The 20,190-nt window shown below is 46.0% G+C and overlaps 1 protein-coding gene, 1 non-coding gene and 1 pseudogene across 3 annotated transcripts; all 3 read right to left on the reverse strand.

Moving 5' to 3' along the window:
- Positions 1 to 817: 817 nt before the first annotated feature.
- Positions 818 to 1,268, reverse strand: LOC100295296 (60S ribosomal protein L35a pseudogene; annotated as a pseudogene).
- Positions 1,269 to 8,240: 6,972 nt separating this feature from the next.
- MIR11979 (microRNA mir-11979) lies at positions 8,241 to 8,301 on the reverse strand. The gene has a single exon (NR_162262.1). It is a non-coding gene; the product is annotated as a microRNA mir-11979 (primary transcript).
- Positions 8,302 to 8,494: 193 nt separating this feature from the next.
- Positions 8,495 to 12,290, reverse strand: BOLA (MHC class I heavy chain). Of its 2 annotated transcripts, NM_001038518.2 has the most exons (8): positions 12,197 to 12,290; positions 11,614 to 11,883; positions 11,141 to 11,416; positions 9,842 to 10,117; positions 9,621 to 9,725; positions 9,161 to 9,193; positions 8,974 to 9,021; positions 8,499 to 8,808 (listed from the first exon to the last, which is right to left on the reverse strand). In NM_001038518.2, exons 1-8 carry the CDS (start codon positions 12,267 to 12,269, stop codon positions 8,804 to 8,806), a joined length of 1,086 nt encoding a protein of 361 aa, NP_001033607.1. In that variant the 5' UTR covers positions 12,270 to 12,290; the 3' UTR covers positions 8,499 to 8,803. The 2 variants fall into 2 exon arrangements, with proteins under 2 accessions (XP_010816643.1, NP_001033607.1); XM_010818341.4 differs by lacking the exon at positions 8,974 to 9,021 and having other exon boundaries at positions 8,495 to 8,808.
- Between the last annotated feature and the right edge of the window lie 7,900 nt (positions 12,291 to 20,190).

Below are 20,190 nucleotides of genomic sequence, written 5' to 3' on the forward strand. Positions count from 1 at the left end.
GATTGAGGGCAGAAGGAGAAGAGGGCCTCAGAGGATGAGATGGCAGAATGGAATCACTGATGCAATGGACATGAACTTGGGCAGACTTCATTAGATGGTGAGGGCCAAGGAGGCCTGGCATGCTGCAGTCCACAGGGTTTCAAAGAGTCAGACACGACTAGGCGACTGAGCAACAACAACACAGCATTTTTTAGAAAAACTTAAGGTGAAAGTCGCTCAGTTGTGTCCGACTCTTTGCAACCCCATGGAGTATACAGCCCATGGAATTCTCCAGGCCAGAATACAGGAGTGTGTAGCCATTCCTTTCTCCAGGGGATCTTCCCAACAATATTGAAATATAATTCACCTACTGAAAAGAATCAACTATAGCGTATTCACAGAGAGGTTGAGCATTGTCACAATCAATTTTGAAAGGTTTTTAACACCCAGAAGCGTTTTTAGAATATTGTTATCCAGGTACCAACTTCCCAGGTGGCTCAGTGGTAAAGAATCTGCCTACAGTGCAAGAGAATCAGGAGACATGGGTTCAATCCCTGTGTTGGGAAGATCCCTTGAAGAAGGAAATGGCAACTGATTCCAGTATACTTGCCTGGAAAATTCCATGGACAGAGGAGCCTCGCAGGCTACAGTCCAAGAGGTCCCAGAGTTGGACATGAACGAGCAACTGAGCATGCATTGAGGTACCAATTTATTCCTGGGCAGTCAGCCCCTATTTCCCTTCAACATTTCCCTCATCTCTAGACAAACATTAAGCTACTTTCTGTCTAAGGGATTTGCTTATAAATCCTATTAATAAAATCCAACAATTAATATCATCTTTTTTTTTTTTTTTTTTTTTACAAATCCACACTTTTATTTATTTTCAAGAAGTTTAAATTCTTGAAGGGTACAGCATCACACGAATTCTGTGTCCAATGGCCTTAGCAGGAAGGTTGCTTTGGAATTTGGCACTAACCATGCCACTGTTTCCATGAGCTTGAGTTATCTTTCCCCAGATTACTCTGGTTTTGTTAGGTTTTCCACCAGGAGTTACTGTGTTGTTCTTTGCTTTGTACACATAAGCACATCTCTTGCCTAAATAGAATTCAATTTCATCTCGAGCATATACACCTTCAATTTTCAGGAGAGCAGTGTGTTCCCTTTGGTTCCATAGACCCCATTTATAGCCAGCAAAAATGGCCTTGGACCACAGCCTTCCGGACATATTTGTCATTTTAGAAGTCCCGTTCCCAGCAGGCCTTCACAGGGTCCAAGATGGCTGAAAGAGCAATTAATATCATCTTTTATTCTTGTTTTCTTTTGCAGAGCATAATGTATTCAAGTTCACCTATGCTAGGCATCCATGTACTAGATATCTGTACTTCCTTCTTCTCATTTTCAAATAATTTTCCAATGCAGCTTTGTATCACTTTTACTAAGTTATTCATGAAGTGATGGAGATTTGAGTTATTTCTGCTGTTTGGCTATCATGATTAATGCTGCTGTGAGTGTCAGCTATAAACATGGTAGTGTGGACTGCCATTTTCATTTCTCCAAGGTAAATACCTAGGAATGGAATTTATGAGCCCTAGAGTAACACTTGGAGAAGGCAATGGCAACCCACTCCAGTACTCTTGCCTGGAAAATCCCATGGATGGAGGAGCCTGGTGGGCTACAGTCCATGGGGTCGCTAAGAGTTGGACACGACTGAAGCGACTTAACAGCAGCAGCAGCAGCAGCAGCAGCAACAGAGTAACACTAGGTTCAAACTTGGAAGAACTTGCAGATTGTTTTCCAACACCATTTTTATTCCCACTAGCAGGTTCCATGCTTCCAAACTCTCCACATGTCTCCAAGGATATGAATCTTGGTTTCTGGATCTTCAAGGAGGGGATGTCACTTATGCTCCCCACATGAATAAGCTCTGGGTTACATTTCCTATCACAGCTCATAAGCTTGAGCAAACCAAAGGGAAGATTTTTTCCAGATTTGGCTAATGCCCTAAGGATAAAAACAACTTCTCCCTCTGAAATATTGCCCACATTTATATTTTGGCCTAAACATTTATTCTCTTGGAATAGAGAATAAATACTTATGGAAGCTTTTTATATTTAACCTGTTATTTTTATTTCCTTTAACTGGACAAGTAAGCCTCAAAACCAGGCCAACCATGTTACTAAAAATGGAATCTCCAAGGCCTATTTTTTCAATCCTGCTATTTTTCTGGCACCATCGTAGTTGCCTGAATACAAGTCCACCTAAACCAATGATACTTTATCTCTTTTGTGAGCCAGTGCTGGTTTGTGACATGCTTGTTATCGGCTCACAATAAGAAACATACAGACATTGAAAGTGACCATAAGCAAGTAAACTACCTTATCTTGAGCTCGACTGGCAACTGCCAAGAAAAAGATGAGCTTTTTTATCATGTCATTGGATTTGCTAAGACTGTTCGATTATTAGTTCTCATGGACTAGAGATTATACGGAGAAGGCAATGGCACCCCACTCCAGTACTCTTGCCTGGGGGATCCCATGGATGGAGGAGCCTGGTAGGCTGCAGTCCACGGGGTCGCTAAGAGTTGGACACGACTGAGCGACTTCACTTTCACTTTTCACTTTCATGCATTGGAGAGGAAATGGCAACCCACTCCAGTGTTCTTGCCTGGAGAATCCCAGGGACGGGGGAGCCTGGTGGGCTGCCGTCTCTGGGGTTGCACAGAGTCGGACATGACTGACGCAGCTTAGCAGCAGCAGAGATTATAGTGTGGTGTCTAAACTAGTACTTTTAAAAGACATGTGTGTGGGTCACATGTAAGTTGATCAATTTTATAGATACTTTCCCCATAAAAATGCATATACAAAGAAATGCAAAAGTTCAGTTCAGTCACTCAGTCACATCCAACTCTTTGCAACCCCATGGACTGCAGCACTTCAGGCTTCCCTGTCCATCACCAACTCCCGGAGTTTGCTCAAGCTCATGTCCATTGAGTCGGTGATGCCATCCAACCATCTCATCCTCTGTCATCCCCTTCTCCTGCTGCCTTCAATCTTGACTAGCATCAGGGTCTTTTCCAGTGAGTCAGCTTTTTGCGTGATGTGGCCAAAGTATTGGAGCTTTAGCTTCAGCATCAGTCCTTCCAGTGAATATTCAGGACTGATTTCCTTTAGGATGGACTGGTTGGATCTCCTTGCAGTCCAAGGAACTCTCAAGAGTCTTCTCCAACACCACACTCCAAGAGCATCAATTCTCTGGTGCTCAGCCTTCTTTATGGTCCAACTCTCACATCCCTTCATGATGTGAGAATTTTTTTTTTACTGGAAAAACCATAGCTTTGACTAGATGGACCTTTGTTGGCAAAATAATGTCTCTGCTTTTAAATATGCTGTCTAGGTTGGCCATAGCTTTTCTTCTTTGAGTTTCAAGCATCTTTCAATTTCATGGCTGCAGTCACCATCTGCAGTGATTTGGAGCACCCCAAAATAAAGTCTGTCACTGTTTCCATTGTTTCCTCATTTATTTGCCATGAAATGATGGGACTGGATGCCATGATCTTAGTTTTCTGAATGCTGAGTTTTAAGCCTACTTTTTCACTCTCCTCCACTGTCATCAAGAAGCTCCTCAGTTCCTCTTCGCTTTCTGCCCTAAGCGTGGTGTCATCTGCATATTTGTGGTTATTGATATTTCTTCTGGCAATCTTCATTCCAGCTTGTGCTTCATCCAGCTTGTGCAGCATTTTGCATGATATACTCTGCATATAGGACTTCCCTGAGGCTCAGTTGGTAAAGAATCCGCGTGCAATGCAGGAGACTGCGGTTCGATTCCTGGGTCGGGAAGATCCCCTGGAGAAGGGAAAGGCTACCCACCCCAGTATTCTGGCCTAGAGAATTCCACGGACAGTCCATGGGGTCACAAAGAGACATGACTGAGCCACTTTCACTTTTCACTCTGCATATAAGTTAAATAAGCAGGGTGACAATATATAGCCTGGATGTCCTCCTTTCCCAATTTGGAACCAGTATGTTGTTCCATGTCTGGTTCTAATTGCTGCCTCTTGGCCTGCAAAGAGGTTTCTCAGGAGGCAGGTGAGGTATTCTAATATTCCCATCTCTCGAAGAATTTTCCACAGTTCGTTGTGATCCACCCAGTCAAAGGCTTTGGCATAGTCAACAAAGGTGAAGTAGATGTTTTTCTGGAACTCTCTTGCTTTTTCTATGATCCAACGGATGTTGGGATTTTGATCTCTGGTTCCTCTGCCTTTTCTAAATCCAGCTTGTACATCTGGAAGTTCTAGGTTCGCATACTGTTGAAGCCTAGCTTGGAGAATTTTGAGTGTTACTTTGCTAGCATGTGAGATGAGAGCTATAGTGCAGTAGTTTGAACGTTCTTTGGCATTGCCTAACTTACAAAAGTTAACATGCAATAAAATGTCAGTATATCTGTATGGGTCCCATGAAGACTATAGATCTTCTTTTTTTTTTTTAATAATTTTCTTAATATTTATTTATTTGACAATATCAAGTTGCTGCATGCAGGACCTTTGTTGCACCATGAGGGCTCTTTGAGGCACAAGGACCTTCTAAGTGGTGCCAGGCCTCATGATTGCCGTATGCTGGCCTAGTTGCTCCACAGCATGTGGAATCTTAGTTCCCCGAGCAGGGATTGAACCCACTTCCTCTGCACTGCAAGGTGGATTCTTAACCACTGGACCACCCGGGGAGTCCCAGATCTTTTTTAAGCCTGGAAAGAGACAGCGGCAGCTGGAGGACATTTTGAGTAATCATTTCATTATTCAGAAGTGCACTCTGCTTATCTGAGAGTACAAACTAGAGCAGACAGAAACTGGCCCTCATATTGCAACATCACAGAAGAAGTTGAAAGACATCCTTGATTCATTCACCCAACTTGACTGGTTACAATGTAGCAAACCAAGTTCTGATCTAGATCACTGCTCAAAAAAATTGAAATTTGTCATTCTTTTCCCCTCCCTCACTCTCCTTCTCCAACCCCAGAAACTGTACCCTCTTCCCAAATGAGGGGAATTTCACACTTGATGATCTTGGTGGAAGGCAGACAGCTTCCTCCATTAGACAGAAAACCTTGCTTCCTAAATATTCCTGCAGGTAGAAAGAGGCTGAGGCTCCATCAGGCAGGTTACCACATGCTGGACTCTTCCTTAGGACATGGTGCCACAGAGAGACTGGAAGTACACTGAATGCCTTAGGCACACGTGGCACACAGGGCAGAGGTGGCAGGGTATCAGCCAGCTGTCAGGAGCAGCAGAGAGCAGGTCTACCACAGGGTCCACTGTCCAACATCAGGGCTGACAGTGCTGTGAACAGGGGTATCTGTGCTCACCTGCAGGGGAAGGGGTTCCTGGGTGGGACCCAACCAGGGTGGGGTTGAGGATTCTGTTCCCAGCTGTGGCCTCAGGGCTGTTCAGTGGTTTTCCCTGAAATAAACCCAAAACCACAACAATTTGAAAATTTTTTTCCCCACCCAGAACTACCTAAGAATACCTGTAGGGAAATCTCAGAGAGCAAGGATTCAGAGACTTTTCCTTCTGCTTTATTATGATTGATATACAATACTGAGTCAGTTTATGGTGTACAATTGTTGATTTGATACACTTCTGTACTGCAAAATAATCACCACCATAGCATTATCTGACAACTGAATCATGTCCCATAATTACCTTTTCTGCATGTGTTGAGAAAATTTAGATCTACTCTCTTAGCAACTCAGGGACTCCCTTTATGGTGAGCTGATAATCATTTCCTAAATTTTAAGCCTGGTGATATCACATGACAGAAATAACATGTAACTCGCACCAAATGTTTTGTCTTTTTCCTCTCAGGAAAAAAACATTTAAATGTGTGTTTAAGACCCCTCCCCACCTTAACATTCTCAGATCTTTAAAGTCAGTGGATCCCAGTCTGCTCAGGACTGCTTGTAGAGATTGTTACAAAGTACTCAGGATTCTTCCCAGATCCACCATCTAGAGTGTAGGGCTCAGAGTCTGGGAGTCTGTTACGAACAAGCCATACATTTGAGGCTGGTGCACAGCAGGGTGGGAATCCAGATCTGTGTTCCTGCTATGAAACGTCCGATCTGAAGATCAGCACCGACCATGCTATAAGTCTATTCCAGACCTTCTGTCTCTAAGAGGAGTGCAGGTAAAAGACATTGCTTCATGTCTTTCAGGACCCCTTTCCATGTGCCATCTAGACATCAGAATGGTGCTGTCTGCTCAGGTGTGTGGTCTGATCGGTTCCCATAGTGCAGGGGATTCAGGATTCAGTCCCCGTCCCTCTGCTTCTGCAGCCAATTCTCCCCTCATCTGTGACCTCATCTGTTCTCAAGGCTCTAAACATCATTTATATGGTGTCACCACTTCCATCTATTTCTCCAGTCAAGTCATCTCACCTAAACCCTAGACTAGTAAACACAACTCAGTTGCCATGTCCCTAAACCAAATGCTGATGGCGATGCCTCCTGAAACATGCTCCTTCCAGAGTCCCCTCATTCCCACTGTAGGCGCCCCATGTTTACTTGCAAATCTCAAATTTTGCAGTCCTTCTTCACCCTTTCTCATAACTGAGATTTAATCCTCTAGGAAATGCTGTAAAATGCATTTTCAGAATAGATCAAGAATCCACTCACTCACCACTATCTTCCCTGCTCACACCCCAGACAAGCAGCAGCCTCTCCTGGACCCTGCGCTGTTTCCCTCAGGCTCCTCTGCACCTCCCTTGCCCTTCACCTCCTGACTCTGCACAGCAGCCTGGCTGACGCTTCCAGAGAGCAGTCACAGCAGGTCCTCCTCTGTTCGTATCATCCTATGACTCCACAGCTTACTGAGATAAAATCAACCCCCTCTAACATCTTGGAGGCCCACAGGATCTGGCCGGACATGGGATCTGAGCGCAATTCCTTTTCCTTCAGCCCCAGCTGCCTCCTGGCTCTCCCTTGAACACAGACACCCTCCTGCTCTCATGCATTTGCCCTGGAGGCTCCTCTGCCCAGAGAGAACCTCCCCTAGGCCTCCTTGTGGACATTCTTTCATGTCCTTCACATCTTTACTCAAAGGTCACCTTTTCAGTGAAGCCCACTCTCCACCCTAGTAACACAGCCACCTTCCCTGTCCCCACACACTCATACTCTGGGTCACCTTCCTCAGAACACTTACCAACCTGTTAGGGAAACACTCCCTCACTTTCTAGGCTCATAGTCATGCTCTGCCCCTTCCCCCTAGAACACTGCACATGGCAGACAAGGTTTGTCTGGTGTTAGTTCACTGGGTTCTTCTAGATGCAAAAGAGTGTGTCATGTCTCCGTCACACAACAAATATCAGTTCACTGAATGGTCAGTAAAGCACTTCCCTATTCCAGATATTGTGTCTTTATTGATGTGACCTCAGGCCACAGGCTGTCTCTTCGCAGTTACAGCACAACATTCATTTGCACTGACCTCAGTGCCGCCTGTATTTTACTCACAAAGGTTGATCTCCCTTCCCTCCCACACCAATCAGCCTGCACACCACACACAAGGCTCTTTATATCTTCAGAAAGGAAGATCCTTCGCTTCTGGCTCCTATATTCAACCTGCTGTGATTTTATTAGACTCTGCTTTCTAAATCCATGAGTTGAGATGGGAGCCAACAATAGCCTTAGAAGATAAGGGCAGAAGAGGGGGTAGACTGCAGAGAAGAGAGAAACCCAGCAAGAATTAAGTCAAGATATGAAACTATTGGGTCCCTCCTCTTTGCAAGTTCCATCACGTGGTTCCTTTAAAAAGATGGAGAAAAGTTGGAAAGAAGAAACCAGCAAAATCTCAGGAGGGCAAGAGCTGGATGGCTCTGAAATTTCTCTCTTGGAACCACTGAGAATCCTGTGTGCATGGTCCCCTTGGACTTGTGGGGACAGTGACAGGCAAAGTGACCCCTGCTACTGTCAGAGATGGGGTCACCTGGAGAAGAATCAGACCAGGACTCTACACATGAAAAATAACAGTCATTACACCACCAACAATAATAGCAATAACTAAATAAGCAAAATATAAACACATTCAAAAATGACAGTAGCTAAGAATTGGTCCAAGCCCTGATCCTAGGCTAACCGTTTAAGAAAAGCACACTGTCCAAGGTCTTGGAGATACAACAAGGCCCAGGTGACTTCTGAGTCCATGATCACAGGTCCTTGGTGGGACAAGGATTTACTGAGGGGACAAGGACAATGAAATGGAGACCAGGACACAGCCCAGGAGTGACCACGGGTGGTGCATGGGAAGTGCATGCATGCCCACCAGGCACTGATCACTGACTGGGCACAGGCCCTGTCCACACTCAGCTCCTCACAGCCTCCTCCTGTCCCTCCTGCAGCTGACTCAGCACAGCAAACCTGTGGATGGATCTGGAAGGTTCTCAGTGTTTCAATTTATTTCCTCTTTCAAACTTTAGGAATCCTCACCTTTATTATCCAATCCCCCTTCATGGCACCAATTAGAAAAAACAGATTCATATATATACAGATTTTATTTTCAAAGAGGAAATAAGACATCATTACTCAGTGCATATGAAGCAAAGACAGCGATGGAGACGGCCCAGCCCCGTCTCTGCTGGAACAGGACAGTGGATCAGGGAGAAGAACACAGGTCAGGGTGGGGAAGGGGCGCGGTGGGCAGGGGTGACCAGTCTCCCCAACTCCTCATGTTATGCTAATAGGAGCACAGACACATTCAGATGCAGCTGCAGAAAGAGGTGTCTGGTGATCTGAAGTCACATAGCGGGATGCAGCATCACTCAGTCCCCACAAGGCAGCTGTCTCAAACTGTGAGAGAAAAGAATCAGGAAGCAGTTCAGGTCAGTCATGTAAGGGCTGACATTTTTCACAGCCCCCCACATGCCCACATGTCCCACTCAAAGATCCCCGCCAGGCCTAATGTGTCCCCTCTGCTCCAATGCTCCTTCCAATCTAGACTCTCCAGGGTCTCACCTTTAGGAACCGTGAGAGATACATCAGAGCCCTGGGCACTGTCACTGCCTGGGGGAGAACAAGACCAGGACGTGGTCAGAACCCACAGGAGAGAAACTAGAGAAGGCACTTTGAGGAGGGTGAGTCCCGCATGGCCTCCTGTCTGCACCCTCACAAGGGTCTCAGGAATCACCCCCTCCCTACTTACTTGCAGCCTGGGTGTAGATCCGTCCTTTTTCACCTGTGAGAAGAAAGTATCACGTGAGAGGCCAGGGAGAAGGCTTAGTCATGAGATCCTAGAGCAACCCCTAGTCCCAAACCCCACAGAACTTTCTGGAACTGTGGTCAAAACTCATGCTAGGATCAGGAACATAGAGAAGGAAGACGTGTAAGACTGGGCCATCTGCCCTCCTGGAGGTCTGTCCTCATCAAAGACCTCCCTCTGACCTTCAAGTGCTAGAAGCCTGGTCCCTAACTGGAATTAGGAAGGCGAAAAATTTGTCTTTCATTTTCACACGTGCTTTAGAAAAGAAAAATGTTACATCAGCTCCAGACTCCACATGTGTGTCCACATGTGGTACTTTCCAGTAACCAGGCAGGTAAACGTCTACCTCGGAATGAAACCCCACTGTGACAAGAAAACTCAGATCCCTCCCTCCCTTCCCTACCTGAGTGCTTCTTCCTCCAGATCACAGCTCCAGCCACCACAGCTACTACGAGGACAACCAGGCCAACAATGATGCCCATGGTGAGGAAGGAGGTCTGAGGAGGTTCTGTGGAGGCAAGGGAAGAGGCCCTGACCTCAGCTTGAGCCCTGACCTTGCTGAACTGAGTCCTGAAGGGCTCCTGCTTTATCTGAGAGGAAGCTCCATTCCAACCCCCTCCTTACCCCATCTCAGGGTGAGGGGCTCCCGAAGCCCCTCATGCTGCACACGGCACGTGTATCTCTGCTCCTCTCCAGAAGGCACCACCAGGGCTGCCCACTTCTGGAAGGTTCCATCCCCTGAAGGCCTGGTCTCCACAAGCTCCATGTCCTGGGTCTGGTCCTCTCCATTGTGCTGCCAGGTCAGTGAGATCTCCTCAGGGTAGAAGCCCAGGGCCCAGCACCTCAGGGTGACCTCACGGTCAGAGCTGGGGTGTCGGGTCACATGTGCCTTTGGAGGGTCTGAGGAGGAATCAGAAAATTCAGTTTGTGTTACCTCCATGGGTCACTGAAGCAGCATCATGTGACCACCCTGAGAAGGAACAGAACAGTGATTTTTTACCCAGCTTTACCGATTTATACTTAACAAAAATTGTACACATTTAGAGTGTACTACATGTTGCTTTGATATATGAAGCATAATTCACAAGTGCTTTAGAAAAGAAAAATGTTAGCATCAGCTCCAGACTCCCCATGTGTGTGGAGGGTACTTTCCAGTAACCAGGCAGGTAAAGGTCTACCTCAGACTGAAACCCCACTGAGACAAGAAAACTCACAATATATGAAACACTATGAAGATAATTAATATATTTATCAACTTACCTTATGTGCGCATCTATTCGACTGGGATGATGAGAATTATTAAGATCAATTTAAAAGTATATAATACAAGACTAACTATAGTCACCAGGCTATACATCAGATCCCCAGATGTATTAACAACTTTTTTACCCTCTGAGCTACAGAATATTCAGGAGCATGGTTTTGAAAAAAGCAGCACAACAGCATCATCTCAGAGATCACGGATGATCTATATTAGTCCTTGGAAATTTCTAGAATGAGAGACTAGGATAGGCGCTCTAAAAATGTGAGGGGGAGAATACAGACTAAAGGTCCTGACTCCGCTGGAGGCTGAATGATTCAGAAAAGCTGGAGTCAGGCCTCCTAAGATGCTCTCAGGGTGAGAACAGGCCTTGAGAGAGAAAGTCATGGATCACAAGATGGTGGCCAGGGTCACAGGGCACCGCTGACCAGCTATTTCAGGGATTGTTTCCTGCATCTTCCTCAAAGACGCTGGATTCCTTAATTGTCCTTCAGACAAGTGGGGCAACTGGTCTTGCACAGAATATGAAAACCCGGGCGGATTTCCTCCCTCTCCTGACAAGAACCTGGGGCGCTGTTCCCACAGGGACCCCATTTTCCTCTCCTCGTGGGAAGCCAGCTCCAGCCCGAGGGGAGATCAGGGAGGCACCGCACCCCTCGCACCTGCGCGCAGCAGCGTGTCCTTCCCGTTCTCCAGGTATCTGCGGAGCCACTCCACGCACCGGCCCTCCAGGTAGTTCCTGCGTCTCTCCGCCTCACCTGCCGCCTCCCACTTGCGCTTGGTGATCTGAGCCGCCGTGTCCGCCGCGGTCCAGGAGCGCAGGTCCTGGTTCAGGGCGATGTAATCTCTGCCGTCGTAGGCGTCCTGCCTGTACCCGCGGAGGAAACGCCCGTCCGGCTCCACGTCGCAGCCGTACATCCACTGGAGGGTGTGAGACCCTGACCCGCCCCGACCACCCGCGGTGATTAAACCCAAACTGAAATGAAACCGCGTCAAGTCCCCGCGAGCTCTTCCCGGGTGGGGGTCGGGTGTGTTCCGCAACGTTGGGGTGACCCTCGGACCCGCAGACTCGGGGCGACCCCGCCGGTCCCTGGGGATGGGGGTCGTGACCCGGACCCGGGCCCGCGTCGCTCACCGGCCTCGCTCTGGTTGTAGTAGCCGAGCAGGGTGTTCAGGTTCACTCGGAAAGTCTGTGCGGCGTCCTTTAAGTTTCGCGTCTCCCGATCCCAATACTCCGGCCCCTCCTGCTCCATCCACGGCACCCGCGGCTCAGTCCTCGGATCCGCGGCGTCGCTGTCGAACCGCACGAACTGCGTGTCGTCCACATAGCCGACGGCGATGAAGCGGGGCTCCCCGAGGCCGGGCCGGGACACGCCGGTGTAGAAATACCTCAGGGAGTGGGAGCCTGGGGGAGGGGAGGGATGAGACCCGGCCGGACCTCCTCCCGGCGCGGGTCCGGGTCCGAGGTGATGGGGCCGGGAGGGCGGAGGGGGCGGAGGGCCAGTGAGATGGAAGAGGTCGAAGACCGGCCCGAACTCCGGAGGGGTTGAAAAGGGGGGTCGGGATGCAAGGGAGGGACAGCACGGGACCGGGGTGAGGGGGCGGCTCTGGGCAGGGGAGTCGGGGTCGCTCGTTCCCTGGGGTCCTGCCCCCCAGACTCCCGGGGGGTCCTCTCGCCCCTCCCCGCAAAGGCCGTTCCCTCCAGACCCCGCACTCACCCGCCAGGGTCTCGGTCAGGACCAGGACCCCCGAGAGCAGCAGGAGGAGGGTTCGCGGCCTCATAACTCGCATCCTCTGGGTCTGGGAAGAAGCAGAGTCCTGGCGGGTCGGCGGAGACTTTATAACTGGATCCACGGAGACGCTGATTGGTTTTTCTAGGAACTGAACACCCAGTGGCAGTGAGAGCTGGGGCCGCATCATGAGTGTCTAGGCAGGAGGGCTCGACACAGGTTGTGAGAGAGAAAGTGAAACTCGGGGAGAAGGGGAATCCCCAACCTGGAGTGTCCCAGCGCCAGACACCGCCCTTGACCTTGAGATCCTGAGCGGCTCGCCCACCAGGGACCTGGGACTTTGCCCTGATCCCTCCCCTCTTGCTAGGTAGAATATTCAAACTACTGAATAATTGCACTCATCTCACATGCTAACAAAGTAATGCTCAAAATTCTCCAAACCAGGCTTCAACAGTACTTGAATAGTGAACTTTCAGACTTTCAAGCCGGATTTAGAAAAGCCAGAGGAGCCAGAGATCAAAGTGCCAACATCCCCTGAATTATCGAAAAAGCAAAAGAGAAAACATCTACTTCTGCTTTAATGACTATGCCAAAGCCTTTGTCTGTGTGGATCATAACAAACTGAAAAATTCTTCAAGAGATGGGAATACCAGACCATCTGACCTGCCTCCTGAGAAATTTGTATGCAGGTCAAGAAGCAAGAGTTAGAACTGGACATGGAAAAACAGACTGGTTCCAAATCTGGAAAGGAGTATGTCAAGGCTGTATATTGTCACCCTGATTATTTAACTTACATGCAGCGTACCTCATGAGAAATGCTGGACTGGATGAAGCACAAGCTGGAATCAAGATTGCTGGGAGAAATATCAATAACCTCAGATATGCAGAGGACAACTACCCTTATGGCAGAAAGTGAACTAAAGAGCCTCTTGATGAAAGTGAAAGAAGAGAGTTAAAAAGTTGGCTTAAAACTGAACATTCAGAAAACTAAGATCATGGCATCTGGTTCCATCTCTTCATGTCAAATAGATGAGGTAACAATGGAAACAGTGAGAGATTAATTTTTTGGCTCCAAAATCACTGCAGATGGTGATTGCAGCCATGAAATTAAAAGACACTTTCTCCTTGGAAGAAAAGTTATGACCAACCTAGATAGCATATTCCAAAGCAGAGACATTACTTTGCCAACAAAGGGCCATCTAGTCAAGGCTATGGTTTTTCCAGTAGTCATGTATGGATGTGAGAGTTGGACTATAAAGAAAGCTGAGCAACAAAGGACTGATGCTTTTGAACTGTGGTGTTGGAGAAGACTCTTGAGGGTCCCTTGGACTGCAAGGAGATCCAGCCAGTCAATCTGAAAGGAAATTAGTCCGGAATACTCATTGGAAGGATTGATGCTGAAGCTGAAACTCCAAAACTTCGGCCACCTGGTGTGGAGAACTGACTCATTGGAAAAGACCCTGATGCTGGGCAAGATTGAAGGCAGGAGGAGAAAAGGATGACAAAGGATAAGATGATTGGATGGCATCACCGACTTGATGGACATGAGTCTGAGCAAGCTCCAGGAGATGGTGATGGACAGGGAAGCCTGACGTGCTGCAGTCCATGGGGTCACAAAGAGTCAGACACGAGTCATGATTGAACTGAAGTGAACTCCCCTCCTGCACGGAGAACTCTTTGTCACACTGTCTCCCAGCTTTGGGGCTGTTTGCAATCTTGATTAAAATACCTACACAATCTTACAAATTAGTGAGGACCCCAAGGATAGTATTTTGTGACCACTTCTATGCATATTTTCCACACTACGAATAATGCACTTTAAAGATTTTTTTTTAGTTTATTTAGAATAATGTTAATAACACATTCATTTAATATGAAGAACTATTTCCCCAAATAAACAGGGTAGTAAGAAGCATAGGGCTTTCTACATTTTTTTCCAATATGTTTCTTGTCTTTTTCACTAGAAGACCACTGGATTTTTAGGTTTGCGTCTGCACTGAATCTGTTATTTTGATTGAAGTCTGCTGCTGCTGCTAAGTCGCTTCAGTCCTGTCCGACTCTGTGTGACCCCATAGACAGAAGCCCACCAGGCTCCCCTGTCCCTGGGATTCTCCAGGCAAGAACACTGGAGTGGGTTGCCATTTCCTTCTCCAATGCATGAAAGTGAAAAGTGAAAGTGAAGTCGCTCAGTCGTGTCTGACTCTTAGCGACCCCATGGACTGCAGCCTACCAGGCTCCTCCGTCCATGGGATTTTCCAGGCAAGAGTACTGGAGTGGGGTGGTGAAAAAGCCCACACACAGGTAGGAGTAGTATTTTTAAATAATGTTTTCAGATAATTGTGGATGTTCATCTTGGATACAAAAGTAAAACTATACAAATTGTAGTTTCTCAAAGTTTTCTTCCACAGTGGACCTGAAACAATATCATTGACTATTTTATATTCTGTTATTTTAAAATCCATAAGCCTATTTTGCTGATTGAACATCTGATGTAGTAATGTAAGATTTTTATAAAGTAATACATTGTTTCACTAAATTATACAGATCTTTCTGCATCATTCTTTCTTTCAATAAGTCTTTTTCCATGAAAAAGAGGGTAGTTCAGCTCACACAGAGTTTTCCCTTGGGCCGTAGGACTTTGAAATGCAGTAGAAGTGCTCGATGTGTACTTTCCATGTCATCACAGAAGATACTTTTAAAATGTGTATTTAAGAATGATGATTAGGAAACATAAGCATTATTATTTATTTTATTTTAAATAATATATTTTATTGAAGGGTATTTGATTTATAATGTTAATTTCTGCTGTACAGCAAAGTGATTCACTTATACGTGTGTATATATATATATATTCTTTTTCATATTTTTTTCCATTTTGGTTTATTAAGGACAGATAAGAATTTTTAATGTGTCATTCTGGATGTTTTACAGCAAACCTGATTATCAGTTTTCTTTTTTTCTACAAGAAAATTTTGCTGAAAATAATTACAAGTGCAGCTTGCTACCATAGTCTCCATTACTGCTAAGCTATACATCAAAGCAAATGTCAACATAGTGAGAAGTTAAATAATATCTGTGAAAGTAGTTTTCACCTCTGGGATCTCATGAAAGGGTCTCAGTGACATCAAGGATTCCACAGACCACACTCTGAGAACTGCTGTTCTGAATGAATCAGGGCATCTCTCAACTGATCCCTGCCTTTGCCTCCTTTTCATTTTGGAAAATCCTTTCTCCTGAGCTGGACTCCCTGCCTCCCAAAACTTAACTCAGGGTCCTGCTCCTGGGCTCCTCTAGGAGAGAACTCACCCCCTAGAAAGTGATGCCAGAGAGTGTCCTCCATCTGGGAAGGGAGGTCAGGGGACAGGTGTTTCCCCTTGGGAACTGGGAACAGTTTGTACCTAAAGGCGCCAGACACATTCATAACCTACTTTGATTTTGTTACACACCAGCTTAATATGTATTCATATCCCAGACAGAAATCTGACATAGTGTCTATGAAAAATAATATTGACCCTTTCATCTCACGTGGCAGAGAAGCAATGGCACCCCACTCCGGTACTCTTGCCTGGAAAATCCCATGGACAGAGGAGCCTGGTAGGCTGCAGTCCATGCAGTCGCAAAGAGTTGGACATGACTGAGTGATTTCCCTTTCACTTTTCACTTTAATGCATTGGAGAAGGAAATGGCAACCCACTCCAGTGTTCTTGCCTGGAGAATCCCAGGGATGGGGGAGCCTGGTGGGCTGCCATCAATGGAATTGCACAGAGTCGGACAGGACTGAAGTGACTTAGCAGCAGCAGCAGCATCTCATGTGGTCTAATGCACCTGACTTGAGGCCCACAAATCATGAAGAACAGTCCATTCCAAGAGAACATTCTGTGGTGAAAGAACTGTTCTATGGCTGTGCAGTCGTTAGGTAGCTAGTAGCTACATGAGACTCCTTAGCACCTTAAAGTGTCTGTTGTGCTGAGCACTTTTATTTATTTTAATTTAAATAGTAATATGTGGCTATTAGGTAGCATATTGGTCAATGCATATCTAGAATGTTGTTAATTAATCTCCCATCTCTTTCCCCTAAAAGATACTGTGTGATTCATAGGTTGATGCATACTAAAATAATATTAATATTGAAGTCATGGATTTGTCTGTGCAGGTCTTAGATATGTCTTTAAAATACAGCATGGTCTGAAAGTTTCTTTAATGTGTATTTTAACAGTGTTCAGACATTAGCCAAACCATAGTTTATTACCTTAAGGTCTTAAATGTTCAAAACTGCCCATCACTGCTAGTTGTCTGATAATGACAAATGGGTATAATCCTTGGTCTCTTTTTGTATTCCTTAACCTGGTAAACATAAGGACACACAGAAGTTATCAACTGAACACAACAGATGTCAATACTTTGTAGAGCTTGTACATACTTGTAAAGTTATGAAGCGGAAGATGCAACATTAGAATCCACCACCTTATTACTTTTTACTTACTACTCCTGCTACACTTTCTCTCCGAATTCAATCAGTTTTGTTTCCCTTCACCCTTGGACACCTCTCTCCTGGACAAAAATATACATGAAGTTTTTACTCTTGTGGAATGAAGCATTTTATGACCCAAAGATGAAAAGCCATCAAAACACATAAATCTTTCCTATGTCAAGCAGACACTCACAAGATACAAACATATGCCCCTATTCTGATGGAAAGACACATAAAAATGTTTGGCAAGCAGGTAACATGTCTCAATGTTCTTCAGTCAAAGACCACCAGGAGCAAAGCTGTGGGCCATCAAGTTGGATTTATTCTGGATGCAGCAAGGGAGTCACAGACCATCAGGGACCATGGCGTCTCTTGTGAGGTGTTAGAACATATAGAGCAGGGGGTCCCCAAGCTCTGGGCTTGGGCCGGTATCTCCTGTGAGATCAGAGCCAACATTAGACTACAAATAAAGTGTACAGTAAATGTAATGTGCTTGAATCATCCTGAAACTACTCCCCCCTCCCCTGGTCTGTGGAAAAATTGTCTTCATGAAATCAATTCCTGTGCCAAAAATGCTGAGGACTGCTGACATACAGGATATGGACTTTGGCTGGGTGAGTTTGAGGGGCATCTGTGCAAGACTGTGCTTCCCTGATAGCTCAGTTGGTAAAGAATCCACCTGCAATGTGGGAGAACCCAGTTCAATTCTTGGGTTGGGAAAATCCACTGTAGAAGGGATAGGCTACCCATTCCAGTATTCTTGGGCTTCTCTTGTGGCTCAGCTGGTAAAGAATCCACCTGCAATATGGGAAACATGGGTTTGATCCCTGGGTTGGGAAGATCCCCTGGAGAAGGAAAAGGCTACCCACTCCAGTATTCTGGCCATGGTCCCTGATGGTCTGTGACTCCCTTGCTGCATCCAGAATAAATCCAACTTGATGGCCCACAGCTTTGCTCCTGGTGGTCTTTGACTGAAGAACATTGAGACATGTTACCTGCTTGCCAAACATTTTTATGTGTCTTTCCATCGGAATAGGGGCATATGTTTGTATCTTGTGAGTGTCTGCTTGACATAGGAAAGATTTATGTGTTTTGATGGCTTTTCATCTTTGGGTCATAAAATGCTTCATTCCACAAGAGTAAAAACTTCATGTATATTTTTGTCCAGGAGAGAGGTGTCCAAGGGTGAAGGGAAACAAAACTGATTGAATTCGGAGAGAAAGTGTAGCAGGAGTAGTAAGTAAAAAGTAATAAGGTGGTGGATTCTAATGTTACATGGAGAATTCCATGGACCATGTAGTCCATGGGGTCACAAAGAGTCGGACTTGACTGAGTGACTTTAACTTTCAGATGCAAGACTGGCTCACTTTGACTGGGTGTTGTTAGGAAGTGGGGTTATTTCTATGACTGGGCATCTCAGTGAGCCTTCCCTGTAGGGAGGGCAGACTAGAACAAGGGTACAGATGTGACTGGAAAGAAACAGTGGTCACTGGTATTAGCACAGAGAGAGGTTTGGTACATGGTGAGGGGCACAGTGCCACTTCTTTGGTCTGTGCTTAGAATGATGTCTTGGTCTTGTTTTGTCTCATTGTGTCACGCACTCAGATGTCCTTGTCTGATGTTGGTCTTCTGTGAGATGACCTATGTCCAACAAGAGAATAACACAGCCGTGTGGTGAGCACCAGCCCAGCCAGAGGATCAGAACGTACGTCCTAATGTATGAGTTGAAGATGATCTGTCTAATGTTTACAAATGTAAGAGATTTTTGTTGCTGCTGCTGCTGCTAAGTCGCTTCAGTCCTGTCCAGTTCTGTGCGACTGCATAGACGGCAGCCCACCAGGCTCCCCCGTCCCTGGGATTCTCCAGGCAAGAACACTGGATTGGGTTGCCATTTCGTTCTCCAATGCATGAAAGTGAAAAGTGAAAGTGAAGTCGCTCAGTCATGTCCGACTCTTCATGACCCCATGGACTGCAGCCTACCAGCCTCCTCTGTCCATGGGATTTTCCAGGCAAAAGTACTGGAGTGGGTTGCCATTGCCTTCTCTGAAGGGGTTTTTAATCCCCTGTAATTTTTGAAAGCATTATTTACCAGCTGCTGCTGCTGCTAAGTCGCTTCAGTCGTGTCTGACTCTGTGCGACCCCATAGACGGCAGCCCACCAGGCTACCCCATCCCTGGGATTCTCCAGGCAAGAACACTGGAGCGGGTTGCCATTTCCTTCTCCAATGCATGAAAGTGAAAAGTGAAAGTGAAGTCGCTCAGTCGTGCCTGACTCTTAGCAACCCGATGGACTGTAGCCTACCAGGCTCCTCTGTCCATGAGATTCTCCAGGCAAGAGTACTGGAGTGGGGTGCCATTGCCTTCTCCGAAACAATAACTAGTAACCTTTTAAAACTAAAGTCTGAACAGACACCTCTTCAGAAAAACATAACAATGGAAACGCATATGAAAAGATGCTAAACATCTTATGTTTCTACAACATGTAAATTAAAAAATGACAAAAATGTATCATCACACCTAATAGAATATCGAGAATCTAAGAACAGGTGATGCCAAGTGCTGACCAGGACGTGGTGTTGCAGAAACCCTCGCTCACTGGGGCAAGAATAGGAAGCAGCGAAGCTGCTGGAAAAGAGTCAGCAGTTTCTTATGAAGCTACTCAGAGACTCTCCATCCAGTCTATTTATCAATCTAGTACTTGTTCAACTCATTTGAAAACTTATTTTTGCACAAACCCTTGCAACACTTGTTGACAGAAGAGCACCCCTTAAGTGTGGGGTGTGCATGGTGACTTCCTTCTAAAGACTATAGTGTGGAAAGTGGGGAAGTAAAAATAGAGTTTACAAGGAGAAACCTGGGACATGCTACCTTAACTAGGCGATGAGGTGAACTTATTAGTGATATTCGAGTGGACAGTGTATACCCTCGGTGAACTGGAGAATGTCACTCATCTCTGTGGTCCTCTTCACTAAAACCCTTTGCCCCAGTCAAATCAACAGATGTTCTACTATGTCTCTGAGCAGTACTCCACAAAACATCAAAGTCATCAAGAACAAGAGCAGTCTGTGTGACTGTCACAGCCAGAGGAGCCTGAAGGAGACACGATTCCCAGACTTAAAATGTGTCTTTGATAGGATCCTGGATCAGGTTAAAGGAAAAAGAGATGGGAATACCAGACCACCTGACCTGCCTCTTGAGAAACCTATATGCAGGTCAGGAAGCAACACTTAGAACTGGATATGGAACAACAGACTAGTTCCAAATAGGAAAAGGTGTACATCAAGGCTGTATATTGTCACCCTACTTATTTAACTTCTATGCAGAGTGCATCATGAGAAACGCTGGGCTGGAAGAAGCATAAGGTGGAATCAAGACTGCTGGGAGAAATATTAATAACCTCAGATATGCAGATGACACCACCCTTATGGCAGAAAGTGAAGAAGAACTAAAGAGCCTCTTGATGAAAGTGAAAGAGGACAGTGAAAAGTTGGCTTAAAGCTCAACATTCAGAA

The sequence above is a fragment of the Bos taurus genome, chromosome 23 (assembly GCF_002263795.3).
Source record: "Bos taurus isolate L1 Dominette 01449 registration number 42190680 breed Hereford chromosome 23, ARS-UCD2.0, whole genome shotgun sequence".
In the NCBI taxonomy this organism is placed as follows: Eukaryota; Metazoa; Chordata; class Mammalia; order Artiodactyla; family Bovidae; genus Bos; species Bos taurus.

Coding starts and splice junctions, on each gene's coding strand:
- BOLA (NM_001038518.2), bottom strand. CDS start 12,269: ATGCGAGTTATGAGGCCGCGAACCCTCCTCCTGCTGCTCTCGGGGGTC. Junction 11,417..11,613: donor CTACAACCAGAGCGAGGCCG/GTGAGCGACGCG, acceptor GGGGCGGGTCAG/GGTCTCACACCCTCCAGTGG. Junction 9,022..9,160: donor GATCTACACCCAGGCTGCAA/GTAAGTAGGGAG, acceptor GTTCTCCCCCAG/GCAGTGACAGTGCCCAGGGC.